General features: G+C 27.3%; 1 protein-coding gene across 1 annotated transcript; it reads right to left on the minus strand.

Annotated features, from left to right (window-relative positions):
- Positions 1-253: 253 nt before the first annotated feature.
- Positions 254-20705, minus strand: LOC132917374 (EF-hand domain-containing protein D2 homolog). Its single transcript, XM_060978092.1, has 4 exons — positions 20223-20705; positions 2800-2947; positions 883-1017; positions 254-789 (listed from the first exon to the last, which is right to left on the minus strand). Exons 1-4 carry the CDS (start codon positions 20435-20437, stop codon positions 658-660), a joined length of 630 nt encoding a protein of 209 aa, XP_060834075.1. The 5' UTR covers positions 20438-20705; the 3' UTR covers positions 254-657.
- Positions 20706-21403: the final 698 nt, after the last annotated feature.

The raw sequence follows: 21403 nt of genomic DNA on the forward strand, positions 1-21403 counted from the left end.
TATAATAATACCTATACTCTATAACAATACTATTGTAATAAAATCACATAGATTATTGAATTGAATTTATAGTTATGCATTCGCATACCAGCACTTGGAAGTTACCGGTGTTACTGTTTATTGTTTATGTACGTAATTGTATAGTGTAATCACACGAGAAACCAATGAATGCTGTTTAAAACACATATTATTATAGTTAATACTATATGTGCATAGTGCATATGTATATCACCAGCTTTAAAAAATAACGTGATTATTGTAGGTTATACTTACATATTTTACATTTTATTAAAATTCAGTTATAGGCGTAAATTATATAAAGAAACATTTACAAAACAAAATTATACAATAATATTACGACAAAAATAATAATAATAAAAAAAAAAAATCAACAACAATTTTCCTAAACGATATCAGAGAATAATCGATTGTTTGTACTTAATGTATATAAATTATAATGTAGGCATAGGTATAGTGAGTTTTTAAATAATAAATAATGATGATTATAAAAATTAATATTTAAGGTAAAACCTTTACATCAAAAATATATTATACATAATAATAATATATGGGTTAGGTATTATACACAATCGTCGCCGTGAGGGTAGTTAAATAGGAAATTGAACGGGTAGAGGAGAAAAAGTTTTTCCAAAGGAGTTATTGAAAAATAGCAGTCTTCTCCTTGAACGCAATTTTCCGTTTAGACATCTCGTCCTCTGATCGTTTCTTCTCTTCTATCTCCTGTCGTAGTTCGTATTCGAACCGGTTCGCTATGCCTTGATACTCGATCTGCAAATACGAGTGAAACGCGTTTTAGCACAACAGCAACAAAAAATAAAAACAATTATCATGTATACACAAAACTATTTGATCGTTTTATACCTTGGCCTCGAAAAACTCTTTGGCGCCGATCACGCCAACTTCGTCAACGTTGATTTCCGTCAGTCGGGCCAGCTCGTTGAGGCCGCAGTCCAGGGGCAACGAACCGTCGTACGCTTTGCGGTATATCAGCAAAAACTGTACACAAACAAACACGAAAAAATTATGACATAATAATCGATATATGTTTTTATTTATACAACATCATTCGCAATAAGTAGGTTAAGCTGTGTAATCTAACATATAAATGTTGGAATCACTCGTTTAATATGGAACTTTGGTGAAAATAAAATAAGTTTTGAAGTTATATTACCTTTAATGTGCAATATGCATTGTACCTACGAATACCTACATAAAAATTATTAAAATTTTAATTTTCATAAATCTTTTTAGCATGCACTTGCAGAGTATAGGGCCCTATATAATGCTAATGATGGAAGGATTACGAATTTAGATTATAAGTTTTGCATATTTTAAATGATAAATAAACAAACCATATAGTGATGGCCAGTACATTTCGTAAATAACTACTCGATTTTGAATGTAATTTTAATTTTTAAGTTTTTATTGATTTAGTTCTGATGAAAAGGTGTACGTTGTATAGTGATAAGTGATATACCTACGTCATATTATATTAGTATATATTATATTATGTTGCTATGTTGGTGTCAGATATGTACAGAGCAAGTAAAAGAAATTAATTATAATATTTTCATTTTTTCACCACCCTCATCAGTCATCAGATATATTAATTTAAATACTCCGCAATACATCATAATACATAAATTGTATCTGTATCCCAATAGAACTCGAACAAGCTGCGTCCGTGGAGAAAGTCTTAAAAAACGTCCAAATTTCATAAACTCTTAAATATATACATTGCATTTATTAGATTGGTAGGTAGGTATGCATTATATGATTGTTACGATAGATCATTATTGTTGTCGTGTCATAGAGAAGAGAATTACAACATTTATAGACAAAATATACACGGTATAAAAAAAAGAAACAAACGCATATATACCTACATAGACATTTATATATATAGATACGAATTATTCGTATAAAAGTATATTATGCAATAGGTAATGTTTATGAATGTTTTGTGTTTTTATTTTACTATTACTTTCAAATAAAATACTACTTATTTTTTCGTTTTAAATTGTTAACTGAAAGCAAAATATTTATGTATAATATATATAATATATATACATATATACAATATGGGAAAGCTTATACAAACAAAAACGTTAAAATAATAGTGTAGTAAATAATAATGATATATTGTATGTATAGAATATAGAGAAATTAACGTTCTTGCGTGGCTATAGTGTTATTAAGTTCTTTGTATTTATTTTTCAAGCGCATATTATAATTTTTGTATAATATAATTATCATAAAAACGTGTCGAGTGTTTGGCAATATTATTTTATTTGCGGATATCGCACTACTGCAGACGTGCCCACGGCTGGTAACGTTTTTTGTGCATGCTCTAGTGCTCTCACGCACCCCAAAACGAATCAGCTAAGGTTCCTTTATGGCTTTATCTAATATTGTTTTAATTTGTAGCAAATAATTATGATATTTTCTAAAAATTTCAATTTATGGAATCGTTTAAAACTTAAATATTATACAATTACAAGTACATTCATTATACTATATAGTATATACATTATAATATAATATGTAATTATGGTCATTATATTTGAAATGTATAATAATACATAACATACGAGTATATCATAATTCATACTATATATTATATTATTTCTTGATCATTCGACATTTTTATATTTTATGCAATCATATTTTTCTAGTTATATATCTTAGAAATTTTCGAAATGTTAACATGGATAGTAATGTCCACTAAGTTGTTACTTATGAGTATATATTATGTATGTCATATATGTTTATACGTACTTCTCGAAAACTTATCTTATCGTCACAGTCTTCGTCCACTTCTTTGATCATAGCTTTGAGCGCCAGGTGAGTTTGCGGAACACCCAACTTTTCCATCATCCGTTTCAACTCTCCCAAGTCTAAGTATCCATCTTTACCGGTATCGAATCTAAACAAAGGATGAGAAACATCTTTTAACACCAATATATAATGCGTCAAAACGTATAAAATAAATTTAGATAATCGAGTACACTATAGCTGATTTGTAAGTATTTTTACTTTAATACTATATTTTTCATCTTCCTAGAATTAAATATTATTTACATTTTTTTGGTGTTTTTGTTTCAAGCGTCCTCTTCGACCGTCAATTAATGCGGTCTAGTTACGCTAATGATTATTCTTCAGCCCAAGTAGAATTAAGCAATTAATATACATCTTACTGTGATTTTTCATTATAATAGCGGACCACTTTATTTATTTATAGTCATTTGATAATTGTTTTTGTAATCAATTGTTATCGTGACAAAAAAAAACAGACAATTAGATATATTTTTTTTTTTTTTTTTTGGAAACTATGGTATATTGTAACCGATTAGAAAAAAACAAAATTTGTTACAGAACGGCTATTTACAATAATCGGTCTGATTTATGAATTTGGAGTAAACGTATTTTCCCGTTAGGTGTGAAGCACAATGAGCTCTATGCGTCTATGCACTGGGTAACAAAATACAATATAATATAGTTTACCCGTTCACGGGTGCTTTTACTTATTTATATTGATCATGCGATGAGATTATTGAAATAAGGTCAGATAAGAAATAAAAAGAAAAATGGTTAGATCGTAGGTCTCCAAACCTTTTTATAAATATATGTAAAATTATTTTACATGTACATATTTTTTACTAAAATTAAATATACAACTAATAACGAATATATTAAGAGCGTTTTATCAATATTTATTGTTTAAGCATCCCAAAAAACATCTCCGAATAAAAAATGATACTAAAAACAGTATAAGAGTAATATTTTCATCATTTAAGAAAACACATCAAACATATTTATCTAATCTTTCTAGTCTATGTCTATCATTCGTAAAATTAATTAAATTGAGACGTCGTAATCAAAGATGTAATATTTTTATTTTTAAACATGATATGATAATTATTAAAAATTAATTATTACACGTCCTTAGAAAGATTTCCAAACTTTCGTAAATCTATTTTTATTTTTATATAATAACGATATACCTACAACTTACAAGGCTATAACTATGGTAACTAATATCTTGTCCAAAACTTATATAAGTATAGTATCTATCAGTTACCTCGCACATGCAGTCTAACTAGTCTATAGTTACATATTGTGTACACAACAATACTATGAGTATATATAGAAATCGGTTATAACGACTTTCTGCAATAAACCCGGAAAATTCGTTATCATAACTGGTACCAAGTGTAAATCGCGTAACACAAAAAATAGCAAATGAAAAATATGCATTCATCATTTATGTACGACTATTGTTGATCAATGAATATAACTAAAATAATAAGAATATTGACGATAATAAAAAAAATTATATATAAGTGTACCTTATACCTACTAAGTAAAAAAATTATTTATATTATTACGCACATGCATTTTATTATAGGTACCTATGATTTATCTATTGCGTTGATTTCTTAAATTCAAGTTTGAACACTATTTCTCATTCTGATACTGTTATCAAATATATAATTTCGCCTTGAAAAAGGTTTTTTATTTAAATGTTCTAAATTGTACACCTTTTATACAAACATAACACTGGCGATCTCAAAACAATGACCACAATTGGGCCATGATTATGATAATATCTATATCGTCGTGAAATCTGTTTCGTAAACACATCGTAACAACGTCATAGAACTGCGTAATTATCAGTGTTAAACAATAGTACAGTATGCACATAATTCGGACTTTTTTTCAATGTCTCAACCTCGATGCAGTCGCTAAAACCGATTATTTTTACTGTATATTATTATACGAGTATTATATTTTCATCGTTATACGCGCTTAATATAAATATAATAATAATAACAATAATAACATAATATCATCCGTCTCCGGTCGTTGCACCAAAAACAATCTCTCCGCTGCACACGCCGAATGGCCGTAAAAGATAAAAAAAAAAAGTACCTATACAAAAAATTGAAGGATTTAGAAATTAGAAGTTTATAATTGTTTATATTAATTATGATTGTTGTTATAATGTTATATCGTTAGTTCCGTGATGTCGGTTTCTCAGTCTCGATAAATGGCGTACTACGTATTATATTGTCCTGTTATATGTATAATCTGTATACAATGTATACATCATACACAACAAATAGTCTAATTATTAACATCGTTTAAAAGATTTTGAAATCAATTGTAAAATACGTTTATTAAAAAGGAGTGTACTACACTATTATTATAGATTGATCGATATTCAATACCGCCTATAATACTCAGTCATCATAAAACTTTATACAGATGTTGTTTATTAGTATTAACGTTATAAATGCCTACCTTTATTATATTGATTACTATATTTTTACAGAACCCCAAGATTTGGATAAGTTTATACTGAGAACCTTCATCTTTTGATAAAGAACCTGACTGCAGTAAATGTAAAACCAGCATACTTTATAGATGCAGATATACTTAGTAATTAAAGCGTAATTTAATTCCTATGTATAATTAAAGTTTTATTCGTACATGAATAATAACCCTTGAATACTAGGTATATGGTTTAGCTAAAATCTATACATTATTACACTGCAGTTATTGCAATTTAGCATATTATTATCAGTACTTATGCCAATAACTATTATCATCAATAAATAATAAATATAATAACTATTATTAATATTAATAGCTAAATTTACCAATCTATAATGTCTTAAATACATTTTATCTCATAAAATTTCTAGCGAGATGATTGTTTACTATAATAATTGAGTGAATTAACAACTATTTTAACGATTTCACAAATACAGCATACCATTTTAAATTATAATCTAAATTATATTATATATAAGTTATAATAATATTACACATATATTAACTATTGTTTATATCAGTTTTGTATTGTTATTAAAATATACTATTATAAGTGAATATAGGTGTAATACATTACAATTTACATAATATGGATATAGAAGAAAAAAGGTGCCATCCGTTGCAATTAAAACACAGATTCGACTAATTCGAATCTTGAAAAACCAAAAAATAAAATGACACCTACCCCCTATAGAATAAATCCACGCATAAATAACGCGTGAGCGTATAAATACGAGTAATAATTTTTAGTGTGTATCATGTATACGTGTATTTTGACACCGAAAACTGAAATGTGCGTGTATATAATACCTATATATATTGTGATGATCACAGGTGCGCGTACGATTATAGTGCATAATATTTATATATAGGTAGTTGAATATATTATCTATATATATACACAGGATAAACGTCTCACCGTCTTGGCTTTCAAGAGCACATCCGCCTAGTGGTTAAAAATATAAATAAATAGAAACCTATATAAGCATCCATGACCACACACGGAAGACACCATGCAGGAAACATGTATAATGTGCATGTTAAGTACGCATTTAGGACGTAGGTATAAAAGCGCTTAATTTGCGAAAAAAACTCGGGTCCTTTACTAAGTTTTAAAAAAAAATAAGAAATCTTCGCTACCTACATATACTGTATTTGTAACCACGCTGATATGCAATAATCAAGGTTAATTCAAAATAATCGTAATTTTTTTTTAAAACAGCTGTAAAATAAAAAAAGTTACATAAAAAGATTACAACTATGCAATATATGCAGTATAAGTCTTTCTTTTATTACCACAACAGTGTTTTTTTATCCAAAAGCATAAATGGTTACCTTGGAATATCGATTATTGATATGGTTGAATTTTTTTTTTTTTTTAAACGATTATTCGTAGTCTTACCGTTAAAAATACATTTTATCGGTATACGTCATCCAACTTCTGGCGGCATTGTCCTAATGATATAAGTATTTGATGATATATGTTTTCAATTCTATATAATATACATATGTATTATGTATTTCTGTTTGTACCATGTATTATTTTATATTTTTATCGATTTTTAATTTTGATCAGTCATACGCCACCTCATACAGTAAAAAAGTGGTTAATGAACAAAATAATTTATTGTTAAAAAAAACTTTTTTATTTACGTTCTGCTAAATAGAGCAATCAAAAATTTTTAACTATCTTAATAAAATATTATCACTTATTTTTAATAATTAAAAAATCATAAAAAAAAAAGATTACTACAGAACACATCATGTACATTTTAAGCTATATATACTATATTTGATCACTGTGATTTGAAATAAAAAAAATAAAAATTACAACAGATATTTAGCAGAATTCAAAAATATTTAACTTTTAGGTTAGTACCTATATTTATTTATTATTTTAAATTACATAATACCTACTACCAATACTTATTACCTATAAATTATAATATTATACGTATAAGACATAAATTAAAAATTCAACTTATAATAGATAATATTATAATATATAGTTTTGACTCCATTGACTGTTACAACTCGACTAATTTTAAGTTTAAAATATTGTAACAAAATTTCAAAATCAATAGAATAGCTTGAAGGTAACTTAAACATAATAGCTCATACATTTTTTAGCAGATCAGAAATATATCAGTCATAAAAAAAATAAAAATAAACTTTATATTATAATGTATTTTACCAAAACAATGATCATCATGATCAGTTATCGGTTATACAATTGTATATAGAATATTTATATGAAGCCTAAATATTTGAAATTTGTTCGAATTTCAAACATACAATATTCAATAATATTTGGTTGTTGTTTTTTAAGTAAAAAATATTTTAATGTTAAGCCAAGTCATATTTTTATACTTTATTATTTTATTATTTAATAAGACATGTATTTACTCTTTATACTATACATAATTTTTCTTTGATATTATAATGTGTATCAGTTTTTTTTTATCTATTAAGTCAGTGTATGCAAAACCGATACTATTTGGTATTCGAATATATGTTTGCATATAAATCACGTATAGCTTGGTTAATGTAAAAACATTAATTTAAGATAAAATATATACGGACATTAAATAAAGGCAAGTATAGGTTTACTGTGCTTATAATAAATTATTTATTGTATTTAATTGTTCTGCATTGTAGATTTGTAGTGTTAAGTAATATCTATAAGAAAATATGATATAATATCAAAGTGTATGGCGTGCGTCAACGTTTTAATGAATTTTTATTTTATTTTTTAAATTGCATAAATACAATTTAGCATGTATGCATGAGCAATACTGTGTAATAATAACATAAATCGACTAAGTATTAACATTTATAAATATTAAAGTTTAGCCATACGGTAACAAACTGTAAAATCTGATCACCTTGTTTAATTATTTTTTTAAATTATTATTGTACAATAAAAACTATTTGTTTTCATTAGATGAATCAAGTATACTTGATGTGAACATTTATTTTATACGTAAAAGCGTTTTTATATTAAGTTGATATCAGTGTAATATTTGTATTCGATTTCAAACTCACGCGCAAAATTTAAATAAATCGAAATTTCATACACCTATTATTTTTAACTTTTGTAATAGGCAATTTTCTTCTAAAATAACTCAAATACCTATAAAAAAAAAAAAAAATATTGCGTGAAATCGTTTTGTCTGTGTTATGCGTGGGTTGGAGAAAGAAAATAAACTGCTCTAATATGTTCTTAAGAACCAAACCAAAACATTAATGTTTTACCTAAATGTTATCTTTATTTATATGCAAGTCAAAAATGTAATGAACAGTAACAATAACAATAGTTATAATATAGTCATTACTTACACAATAAATTAAATTACATGTAATGGGATTATCTGACAATAATTGTTGTTATTATAATTAAATAATTAATGACTATAGCATCGATTTTAAGACTTTTACACACATGTAGATAAAATATATACTAAATTGATTACTACTAGCAAGAAATTACTATCTATTCGGACTTTTGTTTTTAGATGTCATGTTTAAACGTAATCGTAAAATAATATTACTGTGTTAGGTTCAACATTTTAATGTACCTAGATGTAATAATAAATAGAATATGTATAATATGACTAATAAACTATAATGAAATAATCGAGCAATTTGCATCCGTAGACAAATTAAATAATTTCATGTAGATATATTCCGTACATAAATGTATACAATCGACCAATAAAATAATATTATTATTATTTTTATATTAAGTATATTATATTTGTAATAAATAGGTAATAATATTATTATGTAAGTATCTACCAAAATATTATTTATTATTATATTGTTTTATAATTTTATCGTGAGATTTTAAAATAAGATTTGGTGTGTATAATATAGACTACGATATTGTACACACGAGCATAATATACTAAATATATGCAGTGAATACAAATCATATTCTGATAAAAATCTGTGTAGAGTAGAACACTCTTAGAAATATTATGCAGTTTTACTATAGTACCTACTAAATATTATGCATATCCCACTCGTACAACATTTATAAGAGGCCACAAAAAAATATTGAGCAATTTGTACTCATAATATACAAATGTAAGCACACCTATCATATATATATATATATATATATATATATATTATATATTAAATTGATAATGAAACAAAAATGCATAACAGCTGGTATGTACCGTATATAGCAGTGGCGCGGCTCTTTATTGCGTTCCTATGATATGTTTTTGTAAAACCTACACGTAAAACTGGAAATAAGGTTCGTCCTCTAGAATAAGTGTATTTTGTAGTCGGACAAGTAATACGTAGGTATACAGAAATTAGCATAAATTTCCGTGTTTTTACGTTTTAACGAAAACACAATTAACAGGAAATTCGCTTTCAACGGTGAAATTAGCTTAAATAAATTGCAATAACAACGTTTTGTTTCCAAGTTAACCTTCAATTTCCCTTCATTTATTCGTTTTAACGCGAAAATGTGCGTTTAATGTTCACATGATAATACTTTATAGAGATTACAGAATATTCGTAATTCCACAGAGGTTATTAAATATATATTATACATCTTACGCAAAATACATACCTACAATAAAATCTCACGTGTTTGCGCAAGAGATCAGCTGCAGCAATATGCCTACGCACAATAAACTTAAAATATATATTATTATCTTATTATATATAAGTAGTAATTGTAGTTAATATAAAGGAAGTTACCTTAGGTAGGTACCTCAGGTAAGTATATCTATAGATATTTTTAAATTGACAATTGAATAATATTATATTATCGTAGAGTATATTTATATTAAATGAGATATTAATCATTTAAAACGAATAGATATGTGATGTGCTCAAAAAAAAACGTATGATAATAAATTAATCACAATAATTGATATTATTATATTCAGAATAGGAGACGATAGTGTTACTTGAATACATATACACTGAATGGGTCGGGTCAGTGTTTTTTTTAACGGATTTGAAGGTCAGGCGGAGGTTTTAGATTAATAAAGAATCGGTATAATTAATACATCGACGGGTCCGCAGTCCGTATACCATACAATGTAATTTTCGACGAGTAAATGCGTTGACTGCATAAATACGAAATCCGCATATAAGTACGTAATAATACATATTAACCGACGGCTTTCGTCCCAAACCATTTCACACGCGCACCAGGAAAACAGTTTCCATAGACACGAATTTTTCAAGAATCGAATTTTTTTTTAATAGCCATTGTTTTTTCTTTCACCCATTGTTCATGGCAGTAGTGTTTTCGCTACGCACAATAATATTGTTATTAATGTTATTATATAATAATATACACTCAAGTACGAAAGAAACATAAACGATATAAACAAACGCACATTATATTCTCGCGTGGCGTGAACAAACAATGAAGCGCAAAACAAAAAAATATATAAATTCTATCTATAATACCTATAATATGAAAATATCATAGTATCATACACATGCTCACGTGACACATATAATAATACATCAATGTATTTTATTATACGATTCGCAATCAAATGTATATCATAAAGTTGTGACCCAAAGGCCAAGGGGTATGAATATACATTACTAATTAATATCAGTAAAATTTAGAATTTATCGGTAAATGTCTGAATTTTAGACTTTTATCGATTGATTTTGGTAAATTCTAAATTCTATAAAAATGATTTCGGTTAAATTCCGAATGATTACCGTAGTTCGGACTTTATCAAACAATAAATAGTAAATCTAATAAACAATAGTAATAGTAACTATAGTAATAGTAAAAGTAGGGAATATGTGCCAAAAACCAAAATGTCCTAATTCAGTACTTACTTACAATAAAATTTAAATTAGTATTTCAAACCTGTTGTGCATATATTTTATATATTTAATTTTAAATTATTTTTTAAAGAGTACACTTATAAGTGTATGTATTTAAAATAATATATTACATTTTTTATACAAATTATTGAGTATACAGAAATTATAAATTTTCTCAAATCTCATGACAAATTCAATTTATAGACTTAATATTATTATATTATATAAATAATACATTTAACCAAATTTTTTAGTTGTATATTTTTTATTTTTATTTTTTCTTATATGTATAATAATTACTGATGACAGGAATTTCAGCAGATTCTAATACTTAATACTGTAATAATTTTCTATTTTTATTTTATATTATATACGTTTCAGATTTAATTCATAAGTAATAGTTTAATAATTAAATTTATAATTTTAAAAATCTTATAATAATAGTTAAATACAGATGAACTAAAAAAAAATTGTTATTAATTACTTAAATATATCTTACTGCGTTAATACACAATTTATAAGCAAATCTATAATTTTATATTTTTATACAATTGATAGTATTTATTCAAATAAAAACATTGGTTTTTAAGCATTTATATTAATTATTAAAGGCAAAAATTAAATTGAATTAGAATTATTTTTCAAACACTTATTTCACTTTCATCACATTCGATTTGGATATTTTGTTTTTAATATATTTCGAATATTTACCATAATAGATAGTTTTTAGATGCACCATTTCTCGTTTATAAAAACCTAAACTACAATAATTATTTGGAGGTCGACCGGAATATTTTAAATATCCTAGAAAGTAAGATCAATTGATAAAAGCCCAGAATTCGGATATATCAGCAGTAATATAGTGTAGTGTTATCGGTATTCGTACTTTTACTATACCTAATAATTAACATAATTTATTATAATATACATATGTACCTATTGACTATTAAAATATATACAAAATCGGCTAAATAATGTTTACATAATATATATTATAGCTCGTTTTATTATATTGTACTCGTATACACCTAAATATCTTAACGAGAGAAGAAGGACAGCTAAATGGCAACCATGACGTCATTCCGTTCAAATACACGTGTAGATTAAGTGTATATATTAAATATCTATATCTATGTTGTTGAATGTGTGTGTCATGTGTGCGATTAATCATATTTTGTATTTGAGTGGTTAACTATAATGATCAAGGTAAACCCGAATATGAATGCACGCGATATAATGAATAATAAGTAATATATTATCTATAATTATAATAAGTATAATGTTATGACTGTAACGAAAAGTTTGTTAAAATGTACCCTTTCTAGTTTAAAGGGATATTGTTTATATAGTCTGATGACGCAGTCTTGGCCACACACCAAATCCACTTTACATACATTATACATTTTGTAGGAACAAACTACACAATATGGATTATTTTTATAATTATATATAGTTAGCTTATACATCCACACCCCCACATCATATGGGACACTAAATAATACTACGATTTATCGAAGGAAATTTTTTAATACGTCTGAATATGACATGTGATATAAAATATTGGATTTCGTGTTTACACTAAAATGTCGATTCGACCTACATGAACGAAAATTGGAATTGCGTGTTTTGTTCTGCGAAACATTCATAATATGTAATACATATAATATTATGATATGTTCTGTGAATGATGAATCAAAAATCGATAGGCAACGATCATTATGTATAACATTATATATTATAGTAAATATACATCTGAGTATCTGACACGTCATGTTTCCGTGCGAGAGAGATGTAATTTTAACTATATTCGAGCTACTTGAGTGCATACTGTATACTATATTTATACATATATTATATTAAATTATAAAAACCTGCTTGACACGTCATGCATATAATATTATAAATCGAAAAACCAATGATGTTTAGCTATGCATTTAATGCGAATGTGACTAAGACTTTTAAAATATTTAAAACCCGCGAAAATAGGTTCTACATTCTTTATACAATATAAAAGTATGGTTTTAAACATATTTTATCAATAAAAAACTGAATATCGGGATTGGGATAAATATTAAACTTTATGCATAAATGTAATTAATATATTATACAGCAGTACCTACAACCAATTTTGTACTACTATGACGTTATCCTGTATCAATTGTAATGTGAGAAAATGGAAAAATGGCTCGGTACCTACATAGTTAACATCGATTTTATGTTTAAAATAATATTAAATGATTGATAAGACGATAGTTATTAACAATTATACGTTTGCAGTGAATATTTACGAACTTACGATATTTAAATTCATAGGTATACCAAAACGAAATAAATGTATAACGATATTGATTTTCTCGACATAAATAATATAATAATATCGTCATTACGACACACTGATTTGCATACACGCTTGACGTGCCAATATACCTACCTAGTATCTACGTAAATTGTACATAAATAATGACGTGAATTTATAATCTCTATAATGATATTTGATTACCATTATTGTATGCATTATCCGCTCGTTTTGACTCTGAGCCTATATAATGTACATAAAGGCTTTTATTATTTTTTAATGCTCTGTTCGTGAAATGCTTGAGATTAATTTTTAAGCAAAATAATTTTTTAAAAATTCGATGTACTTATAAAAACTAATTTTGAAATAATAGTTATTTAGTTATAACTTAAATATTTAAAATAAAGATATTGTAGTAGTGGACTAACTCTAGGTAGAAATTTAGATGTGTTAGGAAGACTAATCCCCAAAACATCATTAATTTTATATTATCAGAGTAGAGCTTTTCAGTTATACAGCGTGTAAAAAATTGAGTTCAATACTTCAAATCATTTTTACACATTCCCCATGTTACATATATTAAAAGTCAACAAACAAAAAACTACTGAGAACAATGCAATATTTAATAGTTTTTAAACAAATATATTATATTATATTTAATTTTAATAATACCGTTGTGTTTGTTTAGGATAGGTTATTTTATGTTTAAATACATGCATTTTTAAATTTTTTGTATTTTCTAAGCTAAAGTTTATTGTTATATACCTATACCATCAAACCATTCATGCAATGATGAATTCGAATAGTTACATATGGGTATCTTAAAATTAAGAACATTATTTTCATAAGATAATTTCACATTAGTATATGCCGTAAATGATAAACCACAACAAAACATTATTTTTCGTCATTCGAAACAGTAAAAATATAACTCGGAAGATATAGCACTTAAAAATATCAAAATAAGCGCAAAAATAACACTAAAAATTAATAAATATGCAAAATGAAGTCAACAAACTTTTTTTTATAAAAGAATTTTTAAAATTTTTTTTAAAATACAAATTTTATAATTATATGTAGAATAATAGAAGTAGGAACTAATGGTCAGGTCTGGAATATAAATACGTCGAATCCGATAATTAATTGCAGTGCAGTGTCTGACATAAATTTTAAAAATTATTGGAATTGAATAGAATAAATTGTCCGATATCATCAGTGATAACAACCGATAATGTACCTACTATGTAAAAATCAAAATTTCGTTCACAATTTTGTATAGTTTACGGGAGTTTTATTGTTTATTTCCTTTTTTTTATATAAAATATAGTTATAAATAGTACTTAAAACTCTAAAATAAAAAAATAGCACTCTAAATTATATATAAAATATAATCACTCATAAATTAGCAAAATAAAATTTATTATACATCAGAAAAGTGTAAATCAAATTTTTATTTTACTTTTGATGTCTTATATGACTGCGCCAAAAAAAAATAAGGATTTACTAAAACTTCTTAGTTCTGCATAAAAATTAAAACGATAAAAAATAGTAAAAAATATAATATATATTTTTTTTAATTTTTGTTTTTTGTTATAACTTCAAATTATGTAAACAAATATTTCCATAAAAATTTATATTTTTCAACATAATTAGTAGGACTGCGAATTTGTAGGAAAGTAAATTTTTTTTTTTGTGGTTGTGAAACGTAGCTTTACAAGTATATAATTTGAATTATGTAACAATCAATCCATTTACGTAACTTTTATTTTGCATTTTTTGCCTTTTAATTTTTAGGTAATTTGTTTGCTTTATCTTTGAAAACCTTTTGAAAAAATTTAAAAATGTTCCTGGAAAAAAACATTAATAAAGAATCAATACATTTCAAAATCAAAATTCAAATTAAATCAACTTTTTATTAAATAAATAAATCTTTATACATATAATATTTCTTTATTCATAAATATGAATTTGTGTTAATGACCACTCTAAGTGCATTTTGTACTATAACTTTTCACATTTTAAATGCATTTTTTGCATTTTAAGTGAATTATATTTTGCATTTTTTAAGGTTTTTTATTGCATTAAATTCACAGCCCTAATAATTAGTTAAAAAAAATCAGCATAGGCAATTTTAATAAGGTATAATATTACACAGAGTGTAAGCAACCAACAACGTATGTATATAAATAAATATAGGTATGCATATACATATTATATATACATAAAGTTCTAATTATAATAGTTTTTTTTATAAGTTCAAGTTTATCGAAGGATTGGATAGAAAAAATAAACAATTTTGTTCTATATCAAAAAATGATTTACTAATTTAATTTAATGATACGTTCGGTGACTATCAAATAATAACTATATATTATTACCATCAACATGCATATTATATACTAGACACTAGTTATAAATAAGTTGACTAGTATTAGAAATTGTACAATTAGTGTATTTAATAGTTAATATTGTATACACTATACACGATACATCACATAAGTATAAAAGTATAAACCAATATACTATATAGTATATGGTATATTCCAAGTACAATTATACAAATAGGTATAACTGTATACGGTATAATATTGTGTTTTACTTAAACACTGCATGGCCTACTGATAACAAAATGTGTAAACGTTTAATAGAGATTTATTCTCCAACAATTATGTTTTTCTAGTTTTCCCGAGTAAAATATTGTATTCTTAATTACTAGAAAAAATTAAACCAAAAATATAATAAATTACTTCTACACAACCATACTACCATTATTAATATTATCACACCAAAATAAAATAAAATGATTTAATTATTAATATATATTAAATATAAATGTGATTCGACTCGTGTGTACGCACATTATCGCATATAGACTATATAGTCATATATAATCATATCATATAATAGATTACTCATATAGATATAGTATTATAGTTATAATATTGTAGTCTTATCGACACACGTCTAAACTTTTAATCTCCGACAAAACACGACATCATCCATCACCAGCTATAAAGGTTATACATTTTGGAACTTCCAAACAATTTTTACGGACTGAAAAATATGGTAGTCTTTTTGGTGTAAATATCTATGTATATAATAATATTCGCATCATATTTATCGGACACAATGTCTAAGCATTAATGTAGTATTAGGTATGTTATAGCAATATATTATGTGTATAAATGTATAACATAATACGCATGCCCCAACAGCATAAAACTATATTATGTCTGTATACATAATATTATTATGCAGTATAGTACCTATATAAATGTACACGATGTCGATCCCCCATGCTGTATACGTGGTCCATATATACGCAACGAAATACAAGCGTCTAAATGAGGCGTTATCACACGAAGCCTCTCTCTCTCTATATATATTTTTCTTCGCTGGAGTTAAACGAAAAAATTCTCATAACAAGCATTGTTGCAGTATACACGTGTGCGCGTGTATAGTGCATATTATATTATAAGCTTACGAGTTTCAAAAATAAAACGCAATACGCATATTAGTATTATAATAACAATATAACGTGTGCGGCGTTGTGACCACAAATGCGTAGGCGTATCGATATACGAGTATAGTGGAACTTGCGATTATAGTATGGCTGAAACCTGGTACAGGAGACGCGTATATTTCAGTGTTTCTTTTTATTATTATTGCTATTTTTTGGATTGGATTAATATTTGCAGATGTGCACGATTTCTCAAGGTTTAAAATATTTTCTACAATACTTTCGTAAAAACTATACTTGTACACGTGACATATATTACATAAAACGATTACGAGTGCAATAACCTCGACCAAAATACGTATAATGATTCTCAATATATTAATAATATATATATTATTTATAAACGATAAAAAAAATTACGCTTGATACCGTTCTTTTCTTTCTTTTTTGTTTGCAGACCGATGACTTTGGTTATATTAACGTTCAATTAGACGGTAATGTCGTCGGTTAATGCATTGGTTAATGATTGAAATAATTACTGAGTAAAGTCTTTTGTATAATAGTATATACCAACTATATAGAAAAGAATCATTCACGGCGGACGTAATTTTGTAATATATACATTATTTTATAGGTATACCTATAAACAGTATAATTTGAGTTTAAAAAACGAGTATATATCGGCATTGACATTATGAAAGATAACTAAGCGCACGTCTATAACGGTCAATGGAGAAGTTAGACAGGAAAAAAAGTATTATAGACGTGCCACGGCAGTCGTAAGTAGGAGAAATATTTTTTTTTTCAAATAAAAATATTATTGTATTGATAAAATAATTAAAAAAATCTTACAAAATTAAACGTAGAAACATGTTAGTCTGACTAAAATATTATAAGTATAAACTATAAAGTATTAATAATCACTATTTTCACTTTTTTAATTTTTATTTATTCATTTACTATTGAAAATATCTTTGTAAAATCTAATTTATAAACTATTTTTTTGTCCTCGGAAGATTTCACGTTTGAATTTATTATTATTATACGTATATATAGTGAAACTATTAGAAAAATAATTTGTTCTGACGTAAATAAAAACATTCACTTTATGATTAATTTCAACATCCATCTATGTTCACCATCAGTCGAAATAGTAGTTGACGTTGTTGGTAAACAAAATTATAATCAAGTTAAAACGCTAAGATTATCATTTATCACATTTAATATTTTCATAATGATAGTAAAACGTGTGCAACATAAAATTGAAAAATGTACGTAAATACAACATTTATGTAAACTAAAAAAAGTGCAAACTTTAAAACTAAAGCCATTTAGTCCAAGCTATACAGTCTACACAGCAAAGATAAGTTGATAAGACACGTTTCATAAGGAAAACATTAAACAAACATAAATAATACTAACGATTTCTTTCAGTAAAAACTATTAACACCGTTGAGCCTTTTATAGTTTTATTGCATCCAATATACTTAAGACGAGCCTTTTTCCGCGTAGTAAAATACTATTCAAAGTAATTAAACAGATAATAATAATAATAATAATTTATTGTAAAATCCTAACAGTTAAATTTATTACTATAGTAGGTGGTGTTTTTTTAACACCGTGACTTATTTTATTCTAAATTTAAAATATGCAATTTTTTTTTTTAATGCTAAGATTACTTCGGTTTGACTCGATTTACAAAATAACAACTAATGTTGATTGTATAACTACATTATGTATAGGTATTTTATTTTCTTATTTTTCAAATAGTTAATTAAAAACCTTCACTAATTAAATTTTAAACATAGGTACCTAATGAGAAGTGTATCGTATATTAATTATTCAAACACTCTTATTCTATTCTAGATAATAGTTATGGAAATTTAATTTAGATACACCTCTTAGTAATTCTACATCGAGGATGATTAAAAAACGTATACAATTATTTTAAATTACTTAATGATTATACATAAGTTACAAAGAAATAAAAATTTAAGAAAATTAAATATTTAAAATAATATTCTACACAGTAGATGCGTCAAAAAAATACGGGCGAAAAACTATAAAAACTACCTATAGGTAATTAACGTTATTATTATTTAAAACTGTAAAATAAAAATACTATATAGGTTACTTATTAGTACATACTTACTAGTTATACTAGTTACTTCCAAATTATAATACGTTTTAGATACATTAGAATAGAACACACTCCAAAAAAATGAATTTAATATGGAACATACTCTGATGTACGCGATTATCGTTGCTGCAGTTAGTATACATGGCTATACATACATACAACATTGTAATTTATAATGATTGTTTATACACTGTTCGTGTTGTCGAAATATAAATAATTAATATTGGTTTGTATCATGTGTGACGGAGCGAACTGTGCGTAAAGTATTCGCATAATAACAATAATCATTAATCATGCTAAGACAATATTATGAAAAGAATATAAGACGTAATATTGTGTTACGACGATTTTGGTTTACAATTTAGAAAAGACTCAAACGGTAATCAGCTTGCGGCAACCGTTCCGGAAAACCGTTCGGAAAGTTATTTTCAAACGTTCGACGGCGCACCGCAATCGCAAAAACGATAACTTAGGTAATGAGTAATGACTAATACTAATGACTATCTCTATTCGTTGTACCCGATATGAGCGGTAGATAAATAGCCAAATAGGTATAAATCGTATTTAATAACAAATATTATTAGTCCATGTGAAGATAATAATCACGGGATTTTGCGACCGTCAACATTTGCGAGCATCAAAGGGGAAGCGTAAATGTGCGGACAATAAAAATGCATATATAAATCGTTATCACCCGCCACAACCCTTTACCGGAAAGGGATGCGGAGGACGGACAGGGGTAACACGCCCTCGCCACAACAGAGACAGTACGAGTGTATATGACGTATAAATGTATATAACAACAATTATAATAATATCATATTTGCGCAATAATAAATGCGTGCAAGTACAAGCGAGTACCTAGTCATCTAGGTATACTTAGGATTATATAGCTAAATATATAAAGTGGATTCTGCTTAATGTGGGCACGCCGGGACCAGCCCTGTTTGCCCACCTTAAGCGGTTGTCCATAAAAAACCGAAATTAATTGAATTAATTATTTGCATTGTGACCAGACTATTTTGCCCATATTAACCGGTGTCCACATTAGACGGAATCCGCTGTATACGCATAACGGACATGATTCGTATACACTCGTACCTGATCAAATAAATTATTTTACCGTTTACGACGAAAAAACTACTCACTTTTTGAATGTCGCCTCGTATTCGTTGATCTGCTTGCGCGAGAACTCTTTGAACTCGAGATACACGTTTTTAGTAGACGGCCGCCTGTTGAACTGAGGTGGCACCGGTTTTCCGTCTTCCAGCGCCTCGTTGATCTTCTGCCGGCGATTGAGCACAGCCGACAGTTCGTCGCCGTCCACGGACGAGGACCCCGACGAAACCGAAACGTTGTCCATCCTACAAACGAATTATACCAAGGTAACGGCGACGAAAAGCTGGTAGAAATCTGTCAGCGGTCCCGCAAACCTCTGCTGCAAGACGGTAATAATAATATTTAAATCGTAAATTCGTAACTGACGAGACGCGCACTGTATCGATGTTGAACGTCCGACAGTCGTTCGCGTAGTATTGCGCCGAGTGTGCGCCGTGTAAACTGTTTTATTTTATCGGCATTCAGCGACCGGGTCGCCGGTCGTCGTGCGCGTGGTAGTGGTCCGCCGCTCGCTCACTCGCCCCGTCACGGACGTTTTTGCGCCGCCGGTTGCTGTACGGCCTATGTGCGCGTGCGCGCATCGTGACAGCGGCGTTCTCGCGAGCTCAGTCGATACGGTTTTCTCGTACGCCCTCTGCTGCCGCCCCCGTCGCTCATGTACAAGTCAAAATTTAAACGATTGCGATAATAAGTAATAACACACCGTTGTCGTTGTGCATGACCGTAATAGTAATATTATTTGTAGGTACGCAAAATTACATATTTTATGCATAATATTTATATATTCTATTTTTATATATTTTATATATATATTATTCATTATATATTATGTAACGCACTAACGCGGCCACGCGGGTGGCATCGATTATTGCCGCCCGCGAGACACGCCAATGACCGATGACGAGGTTTTCACCAATAGTGTCACAAATACGTCACGTAGCACTATTAAACGACGTTGTAAAAAGGTTTTTGAACAAATCAGTATATTATTTAATATACATTATACATGCAATGTATAAGCGCTTAATTATTTGGACTCGTGGTGGTGGTCCAGAAAGCCCTGGCCGACATTGAACGCAAAATGTGTTATGTTGATGTTTATATGATTACTGACCCATATATTATGTATGTATGTATATTCATCCAGGCATTTGTTCGGTTAGTATCTCCCTCCCGTCTTCTTCCTCTGCGACTGGGACTAGGTAGTTAA

Source organism: Rhopalosiphum padi, chromosome 1 (genome assembly GCF_020882245.1).
Source record: "Rhopalosiphum padi isolate XX-2018 chromosome 1, ASM2088224v1, whole genome shotgun sequence".
Lineage (NCBI taxonomy): Eukaryota > Metazoa > Arthropoda > Insecta > Hemiptera > Aphididae > Rhopalosiphum > Rhopalosiphum padi.